General features: G+C 48.3%; 1 protein-coding gene across 10 annotated transcripts in view; it reads left to right on the top strand.

The window, feature by feature from the left end:
• The window catches only part of PACS2 (phosphofurin acidic cluster sorting protein 2), a 75,662-nt gene that overhangs the window by 45,507 nt on the left and 12,582 nt on the right, over window positions 1–17,573 (top strand). For 6 of the 10 annotated variants that reach the window (XM_015636606.2, XM_015636605.2, XM_015636603.2 and 3 more), the window contains exons 14-20: window positions 413–517; window positions 1,963–2,069; window positions 2,754–2,908; window positions 6,076–6,186; window positions 8,084–8,192; window positions 10,018–10,050; window positions 14,458–14,500. In XM_015636606.2, coding sequence (XP_015492092.1) covers window positions 413–517; window positions 1,963–2,069; window positions 2,754–2,908; window positions 6,076–6,186; window positions 8,084–8,192; window positions 10,018–10,050; window positions 14,458–14,500 — 663 coding nt within the window. The remainder of the gene's footprint in view (window positions 1–412; window positions 518–1,962; window positions 2,070–2,753; window positions 2,909–6,075; window positions 6,187–8,083; window positions 8,193–10,017; window positions 10,051–14,457; window positions 14,501–17,573) is intronic. The other 4 variants (XM_015636612.2, XM_015636610.2, XM_015636608.2 and 1 more) reach the window with 1 other exon arrangement.

Below are 17,573 nucleotides of genomic sequence, written 5' to 3'. Positions count from 1 at the left end.
AGAATGAGAAATGAATAGGGATGTGTTGAGGAATTACTCCTTTGAAGTAAGGCAGATTGCTAGGGACTGTCTTGTGCACAGCATATGTGCCATGCTTTCATTAACTGTGGGACTCACTTATTTCCCTCCTTGAAAGAGATTGTTCCTGGCTTTTATGAATCCTAAGTTCCTGGGTTGCTGTTAGTTGGTGTAAAGTGATGTAAGTAAAAGAGTAATGGCCAACAAATCCATGGTGGCTAATACTGAAGAAGCTGCAGTGTCAGTCCCAGCAGCCCAGTGTGCCTTTGCTGATGGGGTGACTGGTCAGCATGCACAGCCACCTCATCTACTGCAGGAGCTGGAGCTGGTGGCTTGATGGTTAGAGCTGGAACCTCTTACTGTTCTCTTCTCTTCTCTGTGTGTTTATTTCCAGATCCCCAGGAAAACAGTGTACGATCAGCTAAATCACATCCTGGTTTCTGACGACCAGCTGCCAGAAAACATTATCCTTGTCAATACATCTGACTGGCAAGGCCAGGTAAAGGCAGGAGACATTTCCTGGAGCACAGTTCTCCTGTGCTGTTCCTCCTCAGGAGTGGACAGGCCTTGAGCTCTGCACTAGCCAAGTAGGCTCTGTTGAGTGCCCACAGGCTGGATTTCATCTGATCAGGAGCTGCTGGGGATCTCATAAAGCTTTGCCACCTGAGCCCTTCCACAGAGGTGTTTTCACCTCCAAGCAATGCCATTCCTTCTGGTTAGCAGCACACTGGGGAATATGGCTAAACCCTTGCACTCAAACCTCCTAAACTGAGGTAGACTGGGCCCAAGGAAGCAAGGAGATCTGACCTTGCAGTGCTTTAGGCTGAGATTTCTGAGCATAGGTGGTGAACAGCAGAAAATATTTCAGGTCAGCTCTGTAGCTCATGTGCTTGTGATTGCTGACTGCAGGAATCACCCCATCCTTGCTGAGTGATTGTTGTTTCAAGAAGAACCCTGAGCAATACTTCCTTTTGCTGACAGCATGGAGTGATTTGTTATGGGTTTGGAACAAATTTTGCTCCTTTTGGAACCTTATTCTGAGAAAGCAATAAAATATGTATGGAAGAGGACCAGTGAACATGTGCTGGGTGGCTGTTGCCTGGGGAACTTGTGCCAGGCTTGTGGAGTTACATTGTCTGGTTTGGCTTTCTGCTTCTGGAAGAACTGGGGTCTCAGTGTGTGAGAGAGCAAAAATACCATTTGAGCTACTGGTTCCACTTTGCTTGGAAGACAGAGAAATGCCTTCTAGAGATGGACAGAAGATGTTGTAGATCACCTTGCATCTGTTGTGGATCAGCTTCCAGGTTCTGGCAGCTTGTGCCTGCAGTATCAGAGGCTGTGAAGGATATGGACTGGGGTGTATTGATCAGTCATGCAGAAATGGAAAGTGTGAGGCAATTACTGAGTGCCATTAATTATGTCCAAGTGTACCTGAGGTGTGTGGTGTCCCCATCAGCTGCATGCAGGGGAAACAATCCCTCATGGGGAGCATGTGTGTGGTAGCACCCTTCCCTTTCTTCAGTGCTTAAGGGTGGGCAGAACACTGCATTTCTTTAAAATGGAAATCAGGGAGTTGCAGCTGCACTTCCAGAAGCAGGCAGGTGGACAGGGTCTGCTCTTTGCTAGCTGAATGGTCTCTGCTGCTGCCCTGCCCTCTGTGGCTGTAAAAGCTGTGCTGCTCCACAGTTGTCATTGCCATGTTTGGGATATGGTGTTGTGTCTGTCAAGAAGATGTTGACATTTTTCTAGAAGGAGAATTTTGCTATGGCTGCTGTGCAGGGAGGAGGCATTTGTGAAATAGCCACAGCACCCTCAAATCTGGCACAGGGAGAGTGCCCAGGAGTGAGTGTGAGAGTACCTGGGAGGTTGGGGGAGGCACCTTTGCTTCTTGTGACAAACTGTGCCAAAACAAAAGGACTGTAAAATGTTCTGTTCTCTCCCCAGTACCTTTCAGATGTCTTGCAAAAGCACACCTTGCCAGTGGTCTGCACATGTTCCTCTGCTGATATTCAGGCAGCTTTCAGCACAATTGTCTCCAGGATACAGAGATAGTAAGTTCTCACCTTGCTTGTGTTGTCTGAGCCCTAAAAGCTTCTCAGCTCCTGTGCCCCAGGACTTGGGGATTTCATTCCTTAACTACTGCATGAAACCTTTCCAGCCTGCTCTCCTGAAGTCAGAGTTGTGTCTCTTCAGCACTCAGCAGCCCTGCAGGGCACTGCTGCTCTGCCTTGTGTGGGGGCACAGTGATTGGCAGACTGTGCTTTGGGGGCTGCCTCGTGGGCCAGATGCACTCACCACTAAACTCCACAAAACAAATAAAGAGGCTATGAAATAGTTCTTGTTCTCCCTTCCAAGCAATTCCAAGATTAATTCCTCAGCTCCTGAAGGCACTCCCTGCTTACCTGCTGAGGGCTGTGGGTATCTCAGTGTGTTCTCTGACCCAGCAGTGAGTAGGTACATCCTAACCTAGATAGTCGAGCCCAGCCCTTTAAAATATCAAAATGTGCAAAAGAAGGAGCAGGGAGACCAATTAAGAAATTACTGAAGAATGTTGTGTTTTATTAATAATGTTTTAAGCTGCTGAGAATTGTTGTAATATTGCCTTGTGTATTGAACAAACTCTTCTGCTATAATTGTTATTAAGCAGGTTTTTTGTTTGTTTTTTTTTTGCTGCTTGTTCTGAAATATGTGGTTGAAGGCACAATTACAAATATGTTTCCTCTTTTTCTGTCTAGCTGTAACTGCAATTCACAGCCTCCAAACCCAATTAAAATTGCAGTGGCAGGAGCCCAGAATTACCTCAGTGCTGTGTTGAGGCTCTTTGTAGAGCAGCTGTCTCACAAAACCCCCGACTGGCTCGGCTACATGAAATTTCTGATCATCCCTCTAGGTAAATAAGGAATGGTGTTTCTTCACAGGAAGGGGAATGGGTGAAATCTGCTGTGTTCCCTCAGGAGAAGCCTTTCTGGAGCTTTGGCTCTAGGTTAAATAAGACAAATGTGGCTGTGTAGTGCTGGTGTTGCTGCTCTTGTGTGAGTGAATTTCATCTCTAGGTTCCCAATACCAAAGTCTGCTCGTAAACCTTTCATTTGAAGCAAGGGGTTAAGAACTTTCTCCCCATACAGGAAGACTCTTATGCACAGAATATTGTTCTAGAAGCCCTTTTCCCTGTTTGAAATGTTAAATTCAGCAGGCACCTCATTTCCCAAAGCAATAACTGTTCTGGCCTCCCTGGGTTTCCCTCAGAAAATGCTAATAGAGGAGGGGTTGAAAATTTTTTAAAGGCTCTGAAACTGCTGAGAATTCGAATTATTCAAATTACATGCATCTTTTGACCTTTATGTGCTGGTCTGCTCAGGTTTTCCCTCAGTTTTCCAACACTTTATCTCTGCCTTTCCAGCAGCTCAGCAAACCTGCCTGGCTGGGAAGTTCCCCAGCTTGGATTGCTCGTGGTGAGGGAAGCAGAGCAGACTGACAACAGCAGCAGGGCTCTTGTTGTAGGTGGGAACACGAGGAATGCTGTGGTGGCAAGGCCTGGGGAGCAGGGACATCTGGGCACTGCTGGTGTGCACAGAGCACTTCAGTGATGTAAGCTCCAGAAGGCTTGAAAAGCACTTTTTTTGCCAGTGTTTTCCAGTTTTTCTGGGTTTGGGAGCAGCTGATGGCAGTTCCTGTAGGAATCAGAAGCTGCTGCCCAGCACCATGAACACTGGGGTTAGGCTACCCATTCAGTGGTGGCATTTGAAAAACTTAAATAAAAAAGGCAGAGGAAAAGAGCTGGATCCTTCTGTAAAAAATGGCATTTAGTTTCCAAAGTGGTTGGCAGGAAAAGAAGAGAGAGCCCTTTGGGGAGTAAAAACAAAAAAAAAAAAATAATAATTTCTGCAAGGTTAGATGTGCTTTGAATGAGAATCTGTGTCTGAGACTTTGCTACTCACTTGCTGACTGTCTCCTGGCCTCAGAAGAAGAATTTTCTGTCCTGCAGTTTTTAATGATCTGAAAATACTCCCTCTTTGAAAGTGCAAGACAAGATTTAGCTGGTGTGGGTTTGGGTTGGTTTTTTAACCTTAAAACTTAATTTTGTAATAAAAAAAGAAAAAATTAGCCAGGCACTTTGATAATGAAATACCGTGAATTCTTTTTAAATTCTACTTTAAATATAGAAACTTCTCTAACAGGACCTTTTCCATAGAAGTCTGCAGTATTTCCTGATCAGATCAAGTGCTTATTTCTGGCCAGATCCCTGGCAGTTCATTAAAGTGATTGAGGAGCCACCTCTCATTTCTGACAATTGAAAAAGCACCAAAGGCAGAATGGTGACTGTGCCATAAATGCCTTAAAGGAAAAGCCTCTCTGCTGTTTGCAATACCTTTGAACTAGGCTTGGTGGACTTTTTCCTTTTTCTGAAGGTTTTACCTTCTGAGTCCACCACTGCAGTTCCTCTCCAGTGACAGAAGGGTCAGCCTGCAGTGGTTTCTTAGCAATCAGAAATGCTTCTTGTCTGTAAACATGTGAACTGGGAGATTCAGTCCTGCTCCATGCTACTGATTCTATGCCTCTTTTGACTATATAAACAACTAAAAAGGGGAAAATCAAATAAAATGTTGGGGTTATTTTGGCTGTTTGGGGTATTTTAACATTTACACAGCTTCTATGGGTAGAATTTCCTGTTCATTGCTTCTTTCCATGTGCAGTGTGTTTTCCCAGCATGTGGGAAAACTTCTCCAGTACGTGCTGTGTGCACTGCTTAAAACCCCACTGCAGGAGAAATGACCCATTATCTTTTCTTTTTTCATTCATATTGAATTGATTATGAATTCAAGATTCATAATCTTGAATATACTAGATTATTCAAGGATAATCTAATGACACTGAGGCAGCCCTGCTTTCACCTCTCTCTGAAGTCTGGAAATCAGTTTGGAGGTTTGGAGGACTGAGACAGTGGCTTTATTGTTTGGGTTTTTTTTTTTCCACCAGAGATTTCCTGGACCATGGTGAGTACAGTTAAGCAACTGGGATTGTCTTGAAGGAATTTGTCAGGTTTCCAGTTAGCAGCTGGTGACTCAGCTGTTGCAGCCTCTGGAAGTGTGGCTTGATGAGCAAATTTGATGTGCAGGAAGGATGAAAATAATGTGATTAAGAGGAGCTCTGAGGCTGCCTCCTGGCTGACTGTAAGTGTAGAGGACTGGTGCTGAGCAGGACTGCCAGGTGGTGACTGGGGAGGCTGATCCTGGCACACCTTTTCTCCTGTGTTCCAAGACTGCAGGGGCTGTTGTCTATTCTGGGGACACAGGCAGCCTAAAATGAAGGTGGCAACTTTTTGTCACCTGGGCAGAGTTTTCCACTTGAACCCCTTCCCTGTCCTGCTCAGTGTAAGTATGAAGTGAGATCTCCATCCAGGGCTGGAGGCTGGGCACACAAAGCTTCTGCAAGGAGACCTTTCCTTGCTCCTGGAGGACCTGCTGCACAGTATTCACTGGTACTGTAATCCTGGGGTCTGTGTTCTGTCTCTAACTGCAGAGTATTTAGTGAGCTCATAGCCCTTCTCCACAGATTAAACAAGCCTCACTCGGTCCTTTCCCCTGCCTGGGGGAAATTGCCTCTTGTCAGTGTTGCAAAACAGCCGTGGGCTGCAAATGGTGCTTGGAGAAAGGGGTCTGGCCCCTCCTGCAGAGATGCAGCCTGTGCAGGAAGGGCTGCTTGGGAAAGCTGCTTGCAAAACTGAGAGGCTGACACAGAGAGCTGTAGAGCCTTTGTGCCTTCCAAATCATTCCTTTCCTCAGCAGTTTCCCAGTCCTGTTTGATTTGGCCTTTTAAAATTTAATTTGTTAGGGGGAAAATGTCAAGTGAAAGATATTGGTGTGTTGAGGCAGTCTGTGCTGTTTGCATGCTCTTGTAGAGATAAGCTGGACTAAATGTCTTGGTTATAATTGAAGAAGTTTATTTCTGAGGTGTCTAGTGTGGTTTTGATTCTAAAGTTTAATTCCTTACAGGTCAAACCCACGCTTGTGTTCAGTGCTGGAGAGCACAGCTGTCATGTTTTCCTTTCTTTCTTAGGCTCTCATCCAGTGGCCAAGTATCTGGGGTCTGTAGATTATAGATACAACAACTTCTTCCAAGATCTAGCCTGGAGAGATCTGTTCAACAAACTTGAAGCACAGACCACTGGTAAGACTCTGTGTCTGTCTGGCCAGTGTGGGATGAAAAGCTTGAATGAGTAATTTTAGCAAAGGTCAAGTAAATACAAGAGGAAGCAGACAAGTGTTTTTGTTCCTCTTTTCTCCTCACTGCACCACATTCCCATTTCAGATGCTGACCTTTCTGAGCCTCACACATGGTGGTTTGCAAACAGTTATTGGCTCCCAGAGGCACTAACTAGCTGCCTCTGAGTCATGCTGTTCTTACCTAGCTCTCAGCTTTGTTCTTTGATGTGGAGGTCTTGCTACTAAGTTCAGTACATTGATTTCCTTCAGGAACTGTGCAGCCTAAAACGTTTGGAAAACTGGAAGCTCTGGGAAGATTAACTTCTGTTAGTTGTGTGTGAGAAAGATCCTGCCAGCAGACTTGGAAACATTCTCATTAAAGAAGAATTTTGTTCTTCACCGGTGTAGTAACAAGTGGGAGCTGCCCTAGGTCAGACCAACAAGTTCTTGTTCTGATCTGAGTTTGTTCTAGGACAGATTAAAGCCTTACTTCATGATAAAGTACTAAATTGTTTAAAATATGAATGCTTACAGTGTCTCCCTCCATTTCTTCAAGAATGGAAAGAAACAGGAGAAAGGAGGATTTGCACCATTCAGGGCTACATGAAGGCTTGAGACTGGACACTGCTGTGGGCAGCATTGCCCATACAGAAGTTTCATTAGAAGGAAAAAGCTTTGGAGATTTGGAAAAAAGATTTGCAGCACCATGAGCGTGGGGAGGTTGCAGTGTTGGAATTGCAGAGTTGCAGAGACTCCCAGGATGCTCCTGGAAGTCCTCTAGCCATGAGGGGAAGAGAGAGACCTCTTAATGGGTAATTGTTCAGAGCTGTTTCCAGCAGATGGGGACAGGACTGGACAAGGCCTGGGGCAGCCTGTTCTGGAGGGGAAGTCAGCCCTGTTTGGAGCAGGAGGCTGGACTAGAAATCTCCTAGTGAACTGTCCAACTCTACACTTCCCCTTAATCCTGAGTTCAGGGAAGAACTGGTATATGAAACTGGTTTTCTTTGGTTGCTTGCTGTACTTGAAAATGCAGAAAAATGTCAATACAGACTTGATTTTTGTGTCTGGATTAGGAATGCTTCATTACCTATAGAGATCCAGAAGGAGCCACAGCCATTCCTTAGTTGGTTACGTGCTGTATGCTATGAGGAAGATTCCACCTCATTTTTGTGCAGTGCAGACTTTGTGCATTCTGCATTTTTGTCTGTGTGGTGGCAGCTGCACAGGAGCTCTGCAATGGCACAAGAAGACCTGGCAGAGAATCACAAGTCTTACCAGTTCACTGTTCAAATACAAAGAGTCTGGGTTAAAATTCCCATTTTAGAGTATGGAAGTGCCCATTGAAGGTCACTTGTGTTCCTGTGATCTCACAGTTGAGGCTCTTTGGTTGAAACCAAAGAAATATGGAAGGCATTTAGGAAATGTCTTTGTGTCGACTTGAATGAACCACAATCTCACAAACACACGTGATCTTTGTGCTCTTCCTACCCTTGTGTGTCCCTCAGTCACTCTGATGAATTGATTAGAAACTCAGGTAGCTCAGTGCTGGTGTGAGCAGAGCAGCTCACCTGGGAGAGGTGGCCAGGCACCTTCTTCAGCAGATACCTGCAGCCAAGGCATGAGAAACCCTAAAGCTGACTTCAGGCAGGTACAAAGAAAAGCTTTTAACAAATCTAAAAGACCCTGGATTCAGTCAGAAATGCTGAGTTCAGATTCAGCTTTACTGTGCTCTGGGGTAGACAGAGCTTCTCGTGCAAGGTGCAGCCCAAATGGAGCTGGCTGGGCACCACCAGCAGGTGGAGGACAGTGCTGGCAGCGCTCTGAGGAGTCACTTGAATGCTTTTCCCTCTGTTCTCCTGCAGTTTCGGAAGCGCCCGACGTCGTGTCCCGGATAACGCAGTACATAGCAGGGGCAAACTGTGCTCACCAGCTGCCCATTGCTGAAGCCATGCTGACCTACAAGCAGAAGAGGTATGATCCCCCATCCTGCTGCCTCCCAGGACAAGCAGCTGCTTGAAAACAAAGTGATGTTCTCATGTTGTGCCAGCAGTCTGAACACCAAAAGGCAAAGCCCTTGGGAGCCTCAGGGTAGCCTGCACCCAGTGGTGTGTCCCACTCGGTGAACCTGCAGCAGCAGGGTTGCTTTGGGTGCAGTGATTCTTGATTTTGAAGATGTAAGAGGTTTGGGGAAGTGTGGGCTAAGCAGGGTGGGGAATGGATGGATTTTATGTGCTTAGGTTCCAGAGTCTCTCACCACAGCAGCTTTAGGTGTTTGAGACTGGACCTTGGCGTTCTCACAAAGCATCTTCCATGAGACCTGACCTTTTTTCACATTGGTGTTTAGGGAGCTAAACCCCTTTCTTTTTGGAGTGTAAATAGCAGAGCTTCTTGCAGGAGACAAAATCCTTGTTGATTGGCAGTTGCAAACTACCAGGACTCCTGCTGAGGAGGGCTGACATTCACCAGATTTCATTTCAACTTTCCTTAAGGAATAAGCAGGCTGTAGGAGGGAGGACTGGGGCCTGAAAACACGATTCAGGACTATGTTTGGCCTCCTGTGGCCATGGTCCAGGAAGAAGAGTAAGTGCCACTGAAGGGTAGAGAAGCACTGTTATCAAGGGACAGAGGAGAATAATAGATTTAAACTCAGCTTATTTTAGTTTTCTCAGGGGCTAGCAACTCCCTACGAGACATGGATGTTATTAATTTTTAATTACTTCTATTTGATTTTTCATTTTTGGTCCATTAACATCCCTTATTGGTGTCTCCTTTGCCTAAGAACTGGGAGAAATTAGAAGTGTGGGTAGTGTCACTTTTTCCCCTTCTTTTTTTTGGGAATTCTCATTGTATATTGCTTTTCCATTCCTGTGTCTGCTCTCCCATTACTGTGCAGAAATGATTCAGTGGAATTTCACCCATTCTACGTGTTTTTCCTGTATTTCCAGACTGACTAGTCAAGTAAAAGAGAGACTAGTCGAGTCTCTTCATGTATTTGTGGACTTCCGTAAAGTTAACATGATAATAAGGATGACATTTAAAGAGCTACAGAGCGCCTGAAGCTCTTACCTTCAGTTCTGCATTTTGTTTTTGGTGTCAAGGCTTCCCTTTGTTAGCAGCAGGGAGCTCAGACACCTCAGTGCAGTGTGAACCCCTCCTGAGGCTGCCTGGTTCTTTCTCTGCACCCTGCAGGTGCTGGCTTCTGCACTGCTTTCCTCTGCCTCCTCTTCATTTTTGTCATTAGCACACAATTAAAGGCTTTCAGTTTCTAATGTGTCCAGAAGGTCAGTTCAGCACTTTGGTGGGAAACAGCTGAAATGTATTTGAGGAAGCCCTGCCCTTTTCCCTCCCAGCAGAGTGTGGGACCACTTTACCAAGCTGGTGTGATCCATTTGGGTTTGACACCCTTTGGACTCTTCATGCCTGAAGCTGCTCACAGTTTCAATTTAGGAGGTTATTGGAAGGAGAGATTGCTGAACCTCATGGTCAAACTCTGGCCTAGCCTGCAATCTCTCAGTGTTTCTGTGTGTCTGCCTTAAAATAACTTGTGCTTTCAGGTCAGTACCCCATGACCAAAGGAGAGAGTCAGAGGAACAGGCTCTCCAGTGGAGCATGGGCAGCTGTCTCCTGTGTGCCTTCCTTTAGGAATGGGGGTCTCTGTCATTGGCAGCAACTTAGGGAGGGTTTGTTAAAAACAACACAGAAATTGTGTCTCCATTAGCTCTATCTAAACGAATGTATCAATTTGTTGTAAGTGTAATAACACATTTATCTTTTTCTTTGGTTGCTTCCTGAAAAGGAAAAAGAGCTTTCATTTTGATTTTGCTATAAGGTATCAGTTCCTTTTAGGTTCCCTCTCCCAGCTCCTCTCTTTTCCCGGTGAACTGGTGATTTGTGCCTTGTTTAACAGCTCCTGCGGGTCTGGGATGCACAGTTTGTGCTCTAGGTTGAATTCTGCTCCCTGCTTTGAAACTGTGGCATCTGCTGGCAGAATGCATTGTTGAAAGTGACTGCTGTGCCTTTGGACCACACATTTGGGTTCCCAGGATGTAGATTGAGTGGGAATGAAGGAGTTGGTGGGAGAGCAGCTTAGAGCAGTACAACGTGGAGAAGGTGGGGTTTTTCCTTGCCTTCTCCCTTAGCCATCAGAAGGATCAGGACGGACAAAAGGCTTTTCAGTCCCTGTGGGTTGGAACTGGAGTGCTGTAGGTGGCACTCAGTGGCTCTGGGTGGGGATCAGCTGTGCAGTGCCTGAGTGCAGGCCAGCAAAAATCTCCCTGTAATTAAAAATTTGAGGACTAGACCCTACTGGCAGAGCATCCCAAACGTATGGGACTTCTCTGAGCTTCAGAAAGAGAAGACAGACGTGTGCTAGCAGTGGAGCTGTGCTCTCTGAGCCGTCTCCAAAACCCCCGTGCTCTGCAGGGTCCCCTGCTTTGAATCATATGATCATTGGGCACTTTTTATTTTGCACAAAGTTACTGCAGCTCCCTCCCCCTTGAGGCCGGGGGTGAATGGCTTTTCTCCAAGGCCAGCTTTCAAGGCAGTGGTCCAGGTAGAAACAAGCAGCACTACCTACAAATTCACTGTAAGAGAACTCTCCCAGAATCCTGGCATTTGCTCTGTTAAACAAGCCCTAGTGGTCCAAGGAAAGCCAAGCCAGCCTTTAGGATGTAGCTGTATGTGATGAGCTGCTTTATAACTCTCTTGCCAGCTGTCCCTACCCTGACTGACCCCGCTCTCTCCCTGTGCCCTTGTTCTGTTTGTCATGGCAAAGGTTGGCGCATGTACTGCCTGTGATGGACTGCAATGGTGCCAGAGCTTTGTCCCGGCCTTCCGGAGCATCTGCTGACCCCACCTGGAAGCAGGGGGGCTGCTATGAGGAAAGGGGGTCACGAAGGAAATGCAGTGCCATTGCAGCTCCTCTGAGTTACACTGGGTGACTGAGCCTGTCCATGAGCTCTGGGAGAGGTCCTGGTTGCTGAATTCTGAAGGAACGGTGCAATCCAGACAAAACCTGGGGAGCTGAGATTTGGGAAGGGCTGGGCCTCTCACTAGGAGGGGCATGTCACTGGTGTTGCTCTTCATTCCTTTCCTGAGAGAAACCCTGTGGTATTTGAGGTCTGAGATTCAGCACTCACTCATTCCCAGAGCAGCTGGGCTGCCGGTCAGTTCTGGGCTGGTGTCACCCACTGTAATTCAGTGCCCAGCACAGCTCATGCCATGTGGCTTCTGGATAGCCCTTGCATGAATCTGGGGAGCAGCCTGGCTGTTGGAAATGGAAGCATTGTTCACCTGGATCACTGCCTGCCTGGTGGTGTGGTTACCAAAAGCTTCTGAGGGCACTTCCCAGCTCTTGCTCCCAGCTCCCTGGGCAGTAGGAAGCACGGATTACACCGATCCTGCCCTGCAGGGCAGTGGCTGGGCAGAGTCCAGGTCACTGCTCCGAGTGCTTCCCCTCAAACTCACCCTGCAGCAGCTGCTGGACATGGATACAGCTGGTGAAGAGGGGCCAGTCCTTCCTCTGGCTCAGCAGAGCTTGTGTGATCTGACTGGTTACTGCAGGAAACTCCTTGGGCAGCTGCTGGAAATGCAACAGGAGGGCAGCAGAGCAGAGTCAAGGCTCAAGAAATGACAGATGTCCTGTTGGCTATGTTCAGCCCACCACAGGAATGTGGAGAGTGCTGGAGAGGAGGTTTCTGGAAGGCTGAGAGGACTCATCTGATGTGCCATGAGGACCTGGTGTGGCTTTGACCCTGCTGGAAGCAGGACAGCATTAGCCAGCTCCAGCTGGAGTTGCCCAGTGGGCAGGACAGATTTCATATCACAGATGAGTGAAGAGATGGTGGTGCTGGTGCCTGAAATGGCCCAGAGTCCTGCTGTCCCTCAGTGATAAAAGTCATCTCTTTTCTGTTGCCTCCTTCAGGACTGGACTGGAATACAGGCAGTGCCTGGTCTCAGGGTTAGAGGGCTGACACATCAATAACTGCTAAAAATCACAAACTTGGGCCAGGTCTGGCTTTAAATTACAGCTGAGGTACCAGGACCTTCAGAAACCTTGTGGGAAAAAAAAAGCCTTGGACACGTGGGCTTAACCCTCTGCAGCCTGGGGATCTGTGCAGCTGAGGCAATGAGGGGAAGCTGCCTTTCCTGAGATGGGAGGTAATTTAGTTGCAGGGCTGTGGTAGGAGGAGAAATCAAAGTGGCTGTTATCAAGGTGAAAGAATTCTGAATTAATGTTTTGGGATCTTGAGGTCCTGAAGAACAGCAATTGGGAAGAGCACAAAGGAGGAAATGAAGAACAAGCACGGTCATCTCATCTTTTCTTCCATCTGCATGAAGAGCAGCTGTTTTGATAAGCTGCATTTCCAGAGACACATGTGCAAGACCAGGGTTCCCAAGAGGATATGTGACAGGACTAGGCTGGCTGAGATGAAATCCAGCTGGATTGCTTCAGGAACAGTCTGTGTATCATTGTGAGCCGTGATAAATGATGACTGAAGCAAACGATGTATTTCAGAATTGCCCCTGAGCTCTCTGCAGTGGGAATCAGAGCTCTCAGGGGGAAGGAGAACGAGTTTTCTGCTGGAACTGGGCATGGTTTGTTTCTTCAGAGCTTGGAGCAAAGCCACCCTGTAGCTGAGAGAAGATTGGGTGGCTGTTGTGCTTCCCTCACTTGGGGACTTGGACTCACTTTCTGCTGGCCTCCAAGCCCACGGAGCTGAAGGAAAGAGAAGAGAGCTGAACCTCTCCCAACAGCTCTGTGCTTTTCTTGTTTCTCTGTGCAAACCTGGAGCTGGAAATGTTGTGTTTGTAGGAGATGTGTTTGCTGGGTACCTGCAGTTGTGTTTGCAAAGATGGGACCTTTCTGCCTTGCAAATCAGGGACTTGGTCACTTTTTCCTGTGCTGTAGGAGAACAGCGAGGGTGCAGTGCCCGAGGGTGTGAGGTAGGAAGGGAGCAAAGGCCATGGCTTTGCCTGAAGGATGGGTAAGCAGAGCTGAGCCAAAACGAGAGGTTGTTTGCAAAATCATGTTCTGCTTTGGACCACGAGGGAGCTCTGGCTGAGTCATGTTCACTGCAGTTTTATCTCATTCTTTCCTTGGGGCTTAGGGGAAAGCGTGCAACCTCTGCTGATGGCACAGGTTAACAACCTTTGTGCATTTGGTGCGTTTCTGATCCGTGCTGGAAACAGCACAGAAATACCTGCAGTATTTATGCTACTCCCAGCTAAATTCTGGATGGAAACAATGCTGGATGGTTTTTTCTGAGCACTGGGGGATGCACAGGAAGAGAAACATGAGAGGTCTCAGTGTTTGTCTGCTTCCTACCTGTTTCCTGTGCTCAGTCACTGAGAAATGTGTGTCTTGCCTGTGCTGACCTGTAGTTCCTCCAAACATGTGGATGTGCTCCTGTGCTCTTCTCCTCCTCACCCTGTGGCTCCATCTCTGATCTCTGTTGCCACTGAAGGGAGCAATGGCTCTGCAGGCCCTTCTGGCCTGCCTTCCTCCTCGCTCATCTCTTCCTCCTCTTGTCTTTGCCGAGTCTCCCCCTAATTCCCGCTAGGATTGACAGCGGCCTTCACTGCTGGCCTTCCTGCACCCTCCGCTTTCTGGTGCCCAGAGCAAGAGGAGCCTTCCCGAGGCGTGTGCCGCTGTCCCCAGCCGTTCTGGGACACGAGCTGTGCCTTTTGCTCGGCCGTGTGTGCCCCAGCTCGGGGCCGTGGCCGCGGAGGCCGCCAGCAGCAGGGAGGGAGCGTGAGGGCGAGCGTGAGGGCGCGTCCTCGCCGCTGCCTCGCCAGTAACCGCGTGTCACGGCTTGTAACCCGCGGCAGGGCCTCTGCTCTGGGGATGTGCAGGCCGTGGCACACGGCTCCGAGGGGGGACGCCTGGAGCGCCTCGGGCTCTAGTAAGTAACAGCCAGCGCTCTGTGTTGTTGTGGCACAGATCCGTTCCCTCGCAGGGGGAGGCCCGCGTGTCTGTGGGGACTGCCATGCCATCCAAGCATGTTTCTCTGTGGAGGGAGGGAGGAAGAGCCTTTTCCCCCCGCCCGGAGACGTAGGCTGCGTGCTCGGCCCAGCCCGTGCGGGCTCCTGGTGCTGCCGGGGGCCCTGAGAGGAGCGTTGGACTGGCGCTTGCATCCTGTCCGTCCCCGCTGCATGCTGGAATGCAACCTATGGAGTGAGTATGGTGCCCGGGCTGGAGGCAAGCTGCTAACAACTCTCTTCTCTTTGCCTTTAGCCCCGACGAAGAATCCTCGCAGAAGTTCATTCCCTTTGTCGGGGTGAGTGTTGCCGTGGTTAAGCAAGCTAGAGTGTGTTCTCAGGTGTTAACCCAAAGACAGCAGGTTCCTGGAGTAGAGCAGAGGCCATTGGGTTCTCTAAGGCACATTATCAGCGTGACAATCTGATGGTTGGATGCAGCTCCCTGATATGTAAGCAAACCTCCAAGACACTTGAACAAGCTACAGGGTGTATTGTACTTCCCAGACGGGAATGGGATGTGTCCCTGGAAGCCTGATCGTGGGGATGCTGTGCCTAGCATGGCCCTGGTTGATTGTTTTGGCCAAATTTGCTGTTTCAGTGCCAGTCCTCTCTGCGTGCTTGTCGCTGATGGTCTCCCATCCTCTTAGTGTCCCATTTATTCCTGGGAACTATTGAGTACATCCTGGCAGGGAGATGATTTATACCTCTGTTATGTATTTGGGATAGTCCCTCGTTTTTCCTCCTGTCCTTAAGTGTTCCCATCTGAGGTGCCAAGAGTCTGGACACAGGGCCACATTTGTTTTTCTCAGAGTATTTTGTGCACTCCGTGCTCTTTGCCTTTTCTAGCTTCCCTCCCCTTATTTGAACATGCTCTTCAATTCATTAAGTTTTAGGTGTAAAGTCATTGACCTGAAGCCAGAAGAAATCCCTTGGCTGCTCTTCAGCTCTTGGATATCCTCTTCCCGGTTTCTGCTGCTGTCTTGCATGCTGGCCTTGCTGTGCCTGCTCTGTGTGACGCTGACACGTCCCCTCTGAGGGACTCTGAGCTCCTCTGAAATCCCAAGGCATTTAAAGAGCTTAGTCTCTCTTGCCCTCAGGCTGACCCTGCTTTCACTCTGGTGTCTCCTCATAGCGAGAGTCTCTCTCTGCAGTATTCCTGAGATGACAGTCCACTTTTTGTTTGTCGAAGGAGAGATACCTTCAGCAAAAGCCGAGAGACACATCTACCCAATTTGTTCCCTGCTGATGAGCTTTGCTGGGAACTTGTATCTCCTGTGAACTGCAATTTCTGCTGATGGACTGTTCTTACAAAACAGCTGTTTCACCTTTCCCAGTAACATCAAAAGCCTAGAGGACTTGGAACATCCCAGACTGTTGTTTGGCCCTGCAAGCTTTTTTTCAGGACTGATTTAGTCTTGTATCTTGTGCAAGCAAGTGGGGCTCAGAGTGTTTATCCAGTTGCTCTAGAATTACTGTTGTCCTGACATTAGCTCTGATTTTTCAGTCTGGATTTGATTATCTGAAAGTGTTGGAATTGCTTTGTTGTGTACATAACATTGCCAGCCCCCCAAAACCTTGCCTTGAAAGCACAGACTGACTTCCTGTGTCACTGGTGATGAAAGTCAAGCAATCAGTGCTGCTTGCTCCTGATTCTGAAGCATTCCTGGCACAGTAACACCCTGTGGAATGCATCTGAAGAGAATGAAAGGGCAATTGCAGGTGTCTCACAAAGCCTGAGGCTGGACATGAGCACTGAGGCTCTTTCCCTCAGAGCTGTTGGATGAGGAAGAGAGGGAGCTGCTGACTTCTGGGTTTGCAGCTCCTGATGCTGGCTGCCCTCTTGGCTTTTGGGGTGCAAAACCTGGTGTCCTGCAGTCTCTGACCCAGAAATGGGCAGGGCAGTGCCATGCAGCTCAGCTGGGCTCCAAGTGGTGGGAGTGGAGCCTTCCAAGGGGCCAGACAGGCACAAAAACCAGGAGTTAACAGGATGTGCCTCTTTCCTGGAGGGAAAGGGGGCTGGCTGCTGCAGCCTTCCTGGATGGAGGCCTGTTGGAACTGCACTGTGCTCCTCCCATGTGGCTGAACTCGAGCATCTTCAGTCAGCCAACAAGGAGAGACAGGCCAGAAGAGATTTCCTGCCTGGCTTGCAGATGAAGGTGGCTGCAGGCAGTTTTCTGTGTTGCTTGTCCCTCCCCTTGCTCTTCATCTCTTGTTCCCAGCCAGTGACAGTCTGTGAAGCATCCTCTTGGTGTCTGACACACAGAGCACCAATGGCTGCTGCACTCCTGAGCCTGTTTTGTTGCCCTTTGGGTGGAGACTGGCCAAATTGAGCTGCAGCCTCCTTCTCCTGAGGCAGAGAGCCCTCAGGGAGCCTGTGTACACACTGCTGAACTCATGATGGCTTTTTCAAGACTGCATCTAAATGAGAATCCACCAAAGAGCCTGACAACTCTCTCCAAGATCTACTGTTGAGCACACCTCTCCCTGCCCTCCAAACACTGCAAAGCATTTTGCTTCTAATAATCAACTCTTTTTTCTTTTTTTTTTTGGATCCCATGCTAGGGAAATGCGCTCCCTAGAGATGTGGTCCAGACATGGTGGTGTCTGAACTTAATGACCTTCTATTTTCAAACCACACAGTCTGTGTGACATCATTTCTCATTCTAAAGCAGGTTTTATTGACCTGAGCTCCCTTTGCAGCTCCTTCCCATTTGTCAGCATTTGTTTAGGGTAGACATTAGCCCCGGATGCAAGGTCCTTAAGGGCTTTAAAAAGGCTCTCTCCTCTGTAGTGTTAAGAGTGATGATCCCTGGGTACCACAGCAGATTATCACTGCAGAAGGTCTCTGCTTTCATACCAACAAGGGCCAGTTTATCTTTCCAGGCATAATGTGTTCTTGGGAGTTTGTTTGCAGCATGTTCTGTTCCACAACTTATTGCCAGTGACATTTTTCATTAATCTTAATGTGCCAGCTGGTGATTGGCCACACACATTTGTGCCCTTATTTCAGAGTCAGCTGGATTGTTCTGACCTGTCCATGTGGTGCTTTGCCCCTGTCTGCTTCCAGGGGCTTTGGTAGGGGCTTCATCTTCTTTGTTGGACACTTCCCTTGTTTAGAGAATTGATAACTCTGATCAGAAACTGTACTTTGTTACTCCTGAGGTTTCCTGACAAACCCCAGCTATGCTGCACCCTGGAAGTAGATGCTCCTGAGCAATGGAAGCAGCGTGTCTGTAATTTAGCAGGTGCATCAAAGCAGTGCTGAAGGGATATTTCTGACCCTTTCTCCTCCCTGGAGTTGCCACAGCTTGGAGCTGCTGGGCTGGGCAGGTCTGTAGCAGCTCTGCAGGGTCTGTGCTGTCCTTTGTGTGG

The sequence above is a fragment of the Parus major genome, chromosome 8, assembly GCF_001522545.3.
Source record: "Parus major isolate Abel chromosome 8, Parus_major1.1, whole genome shotgun sequence".
Lineage (NCBI taxonomy): Eukaryota > Metazoa > Chordata > Aves > Passeriformes > Paridae > Parus > Parus major.
Note: the sequence above shows the minus strand (reverse complement) of the source record. Positions and strands in the feature narration are given on the sequence as shown.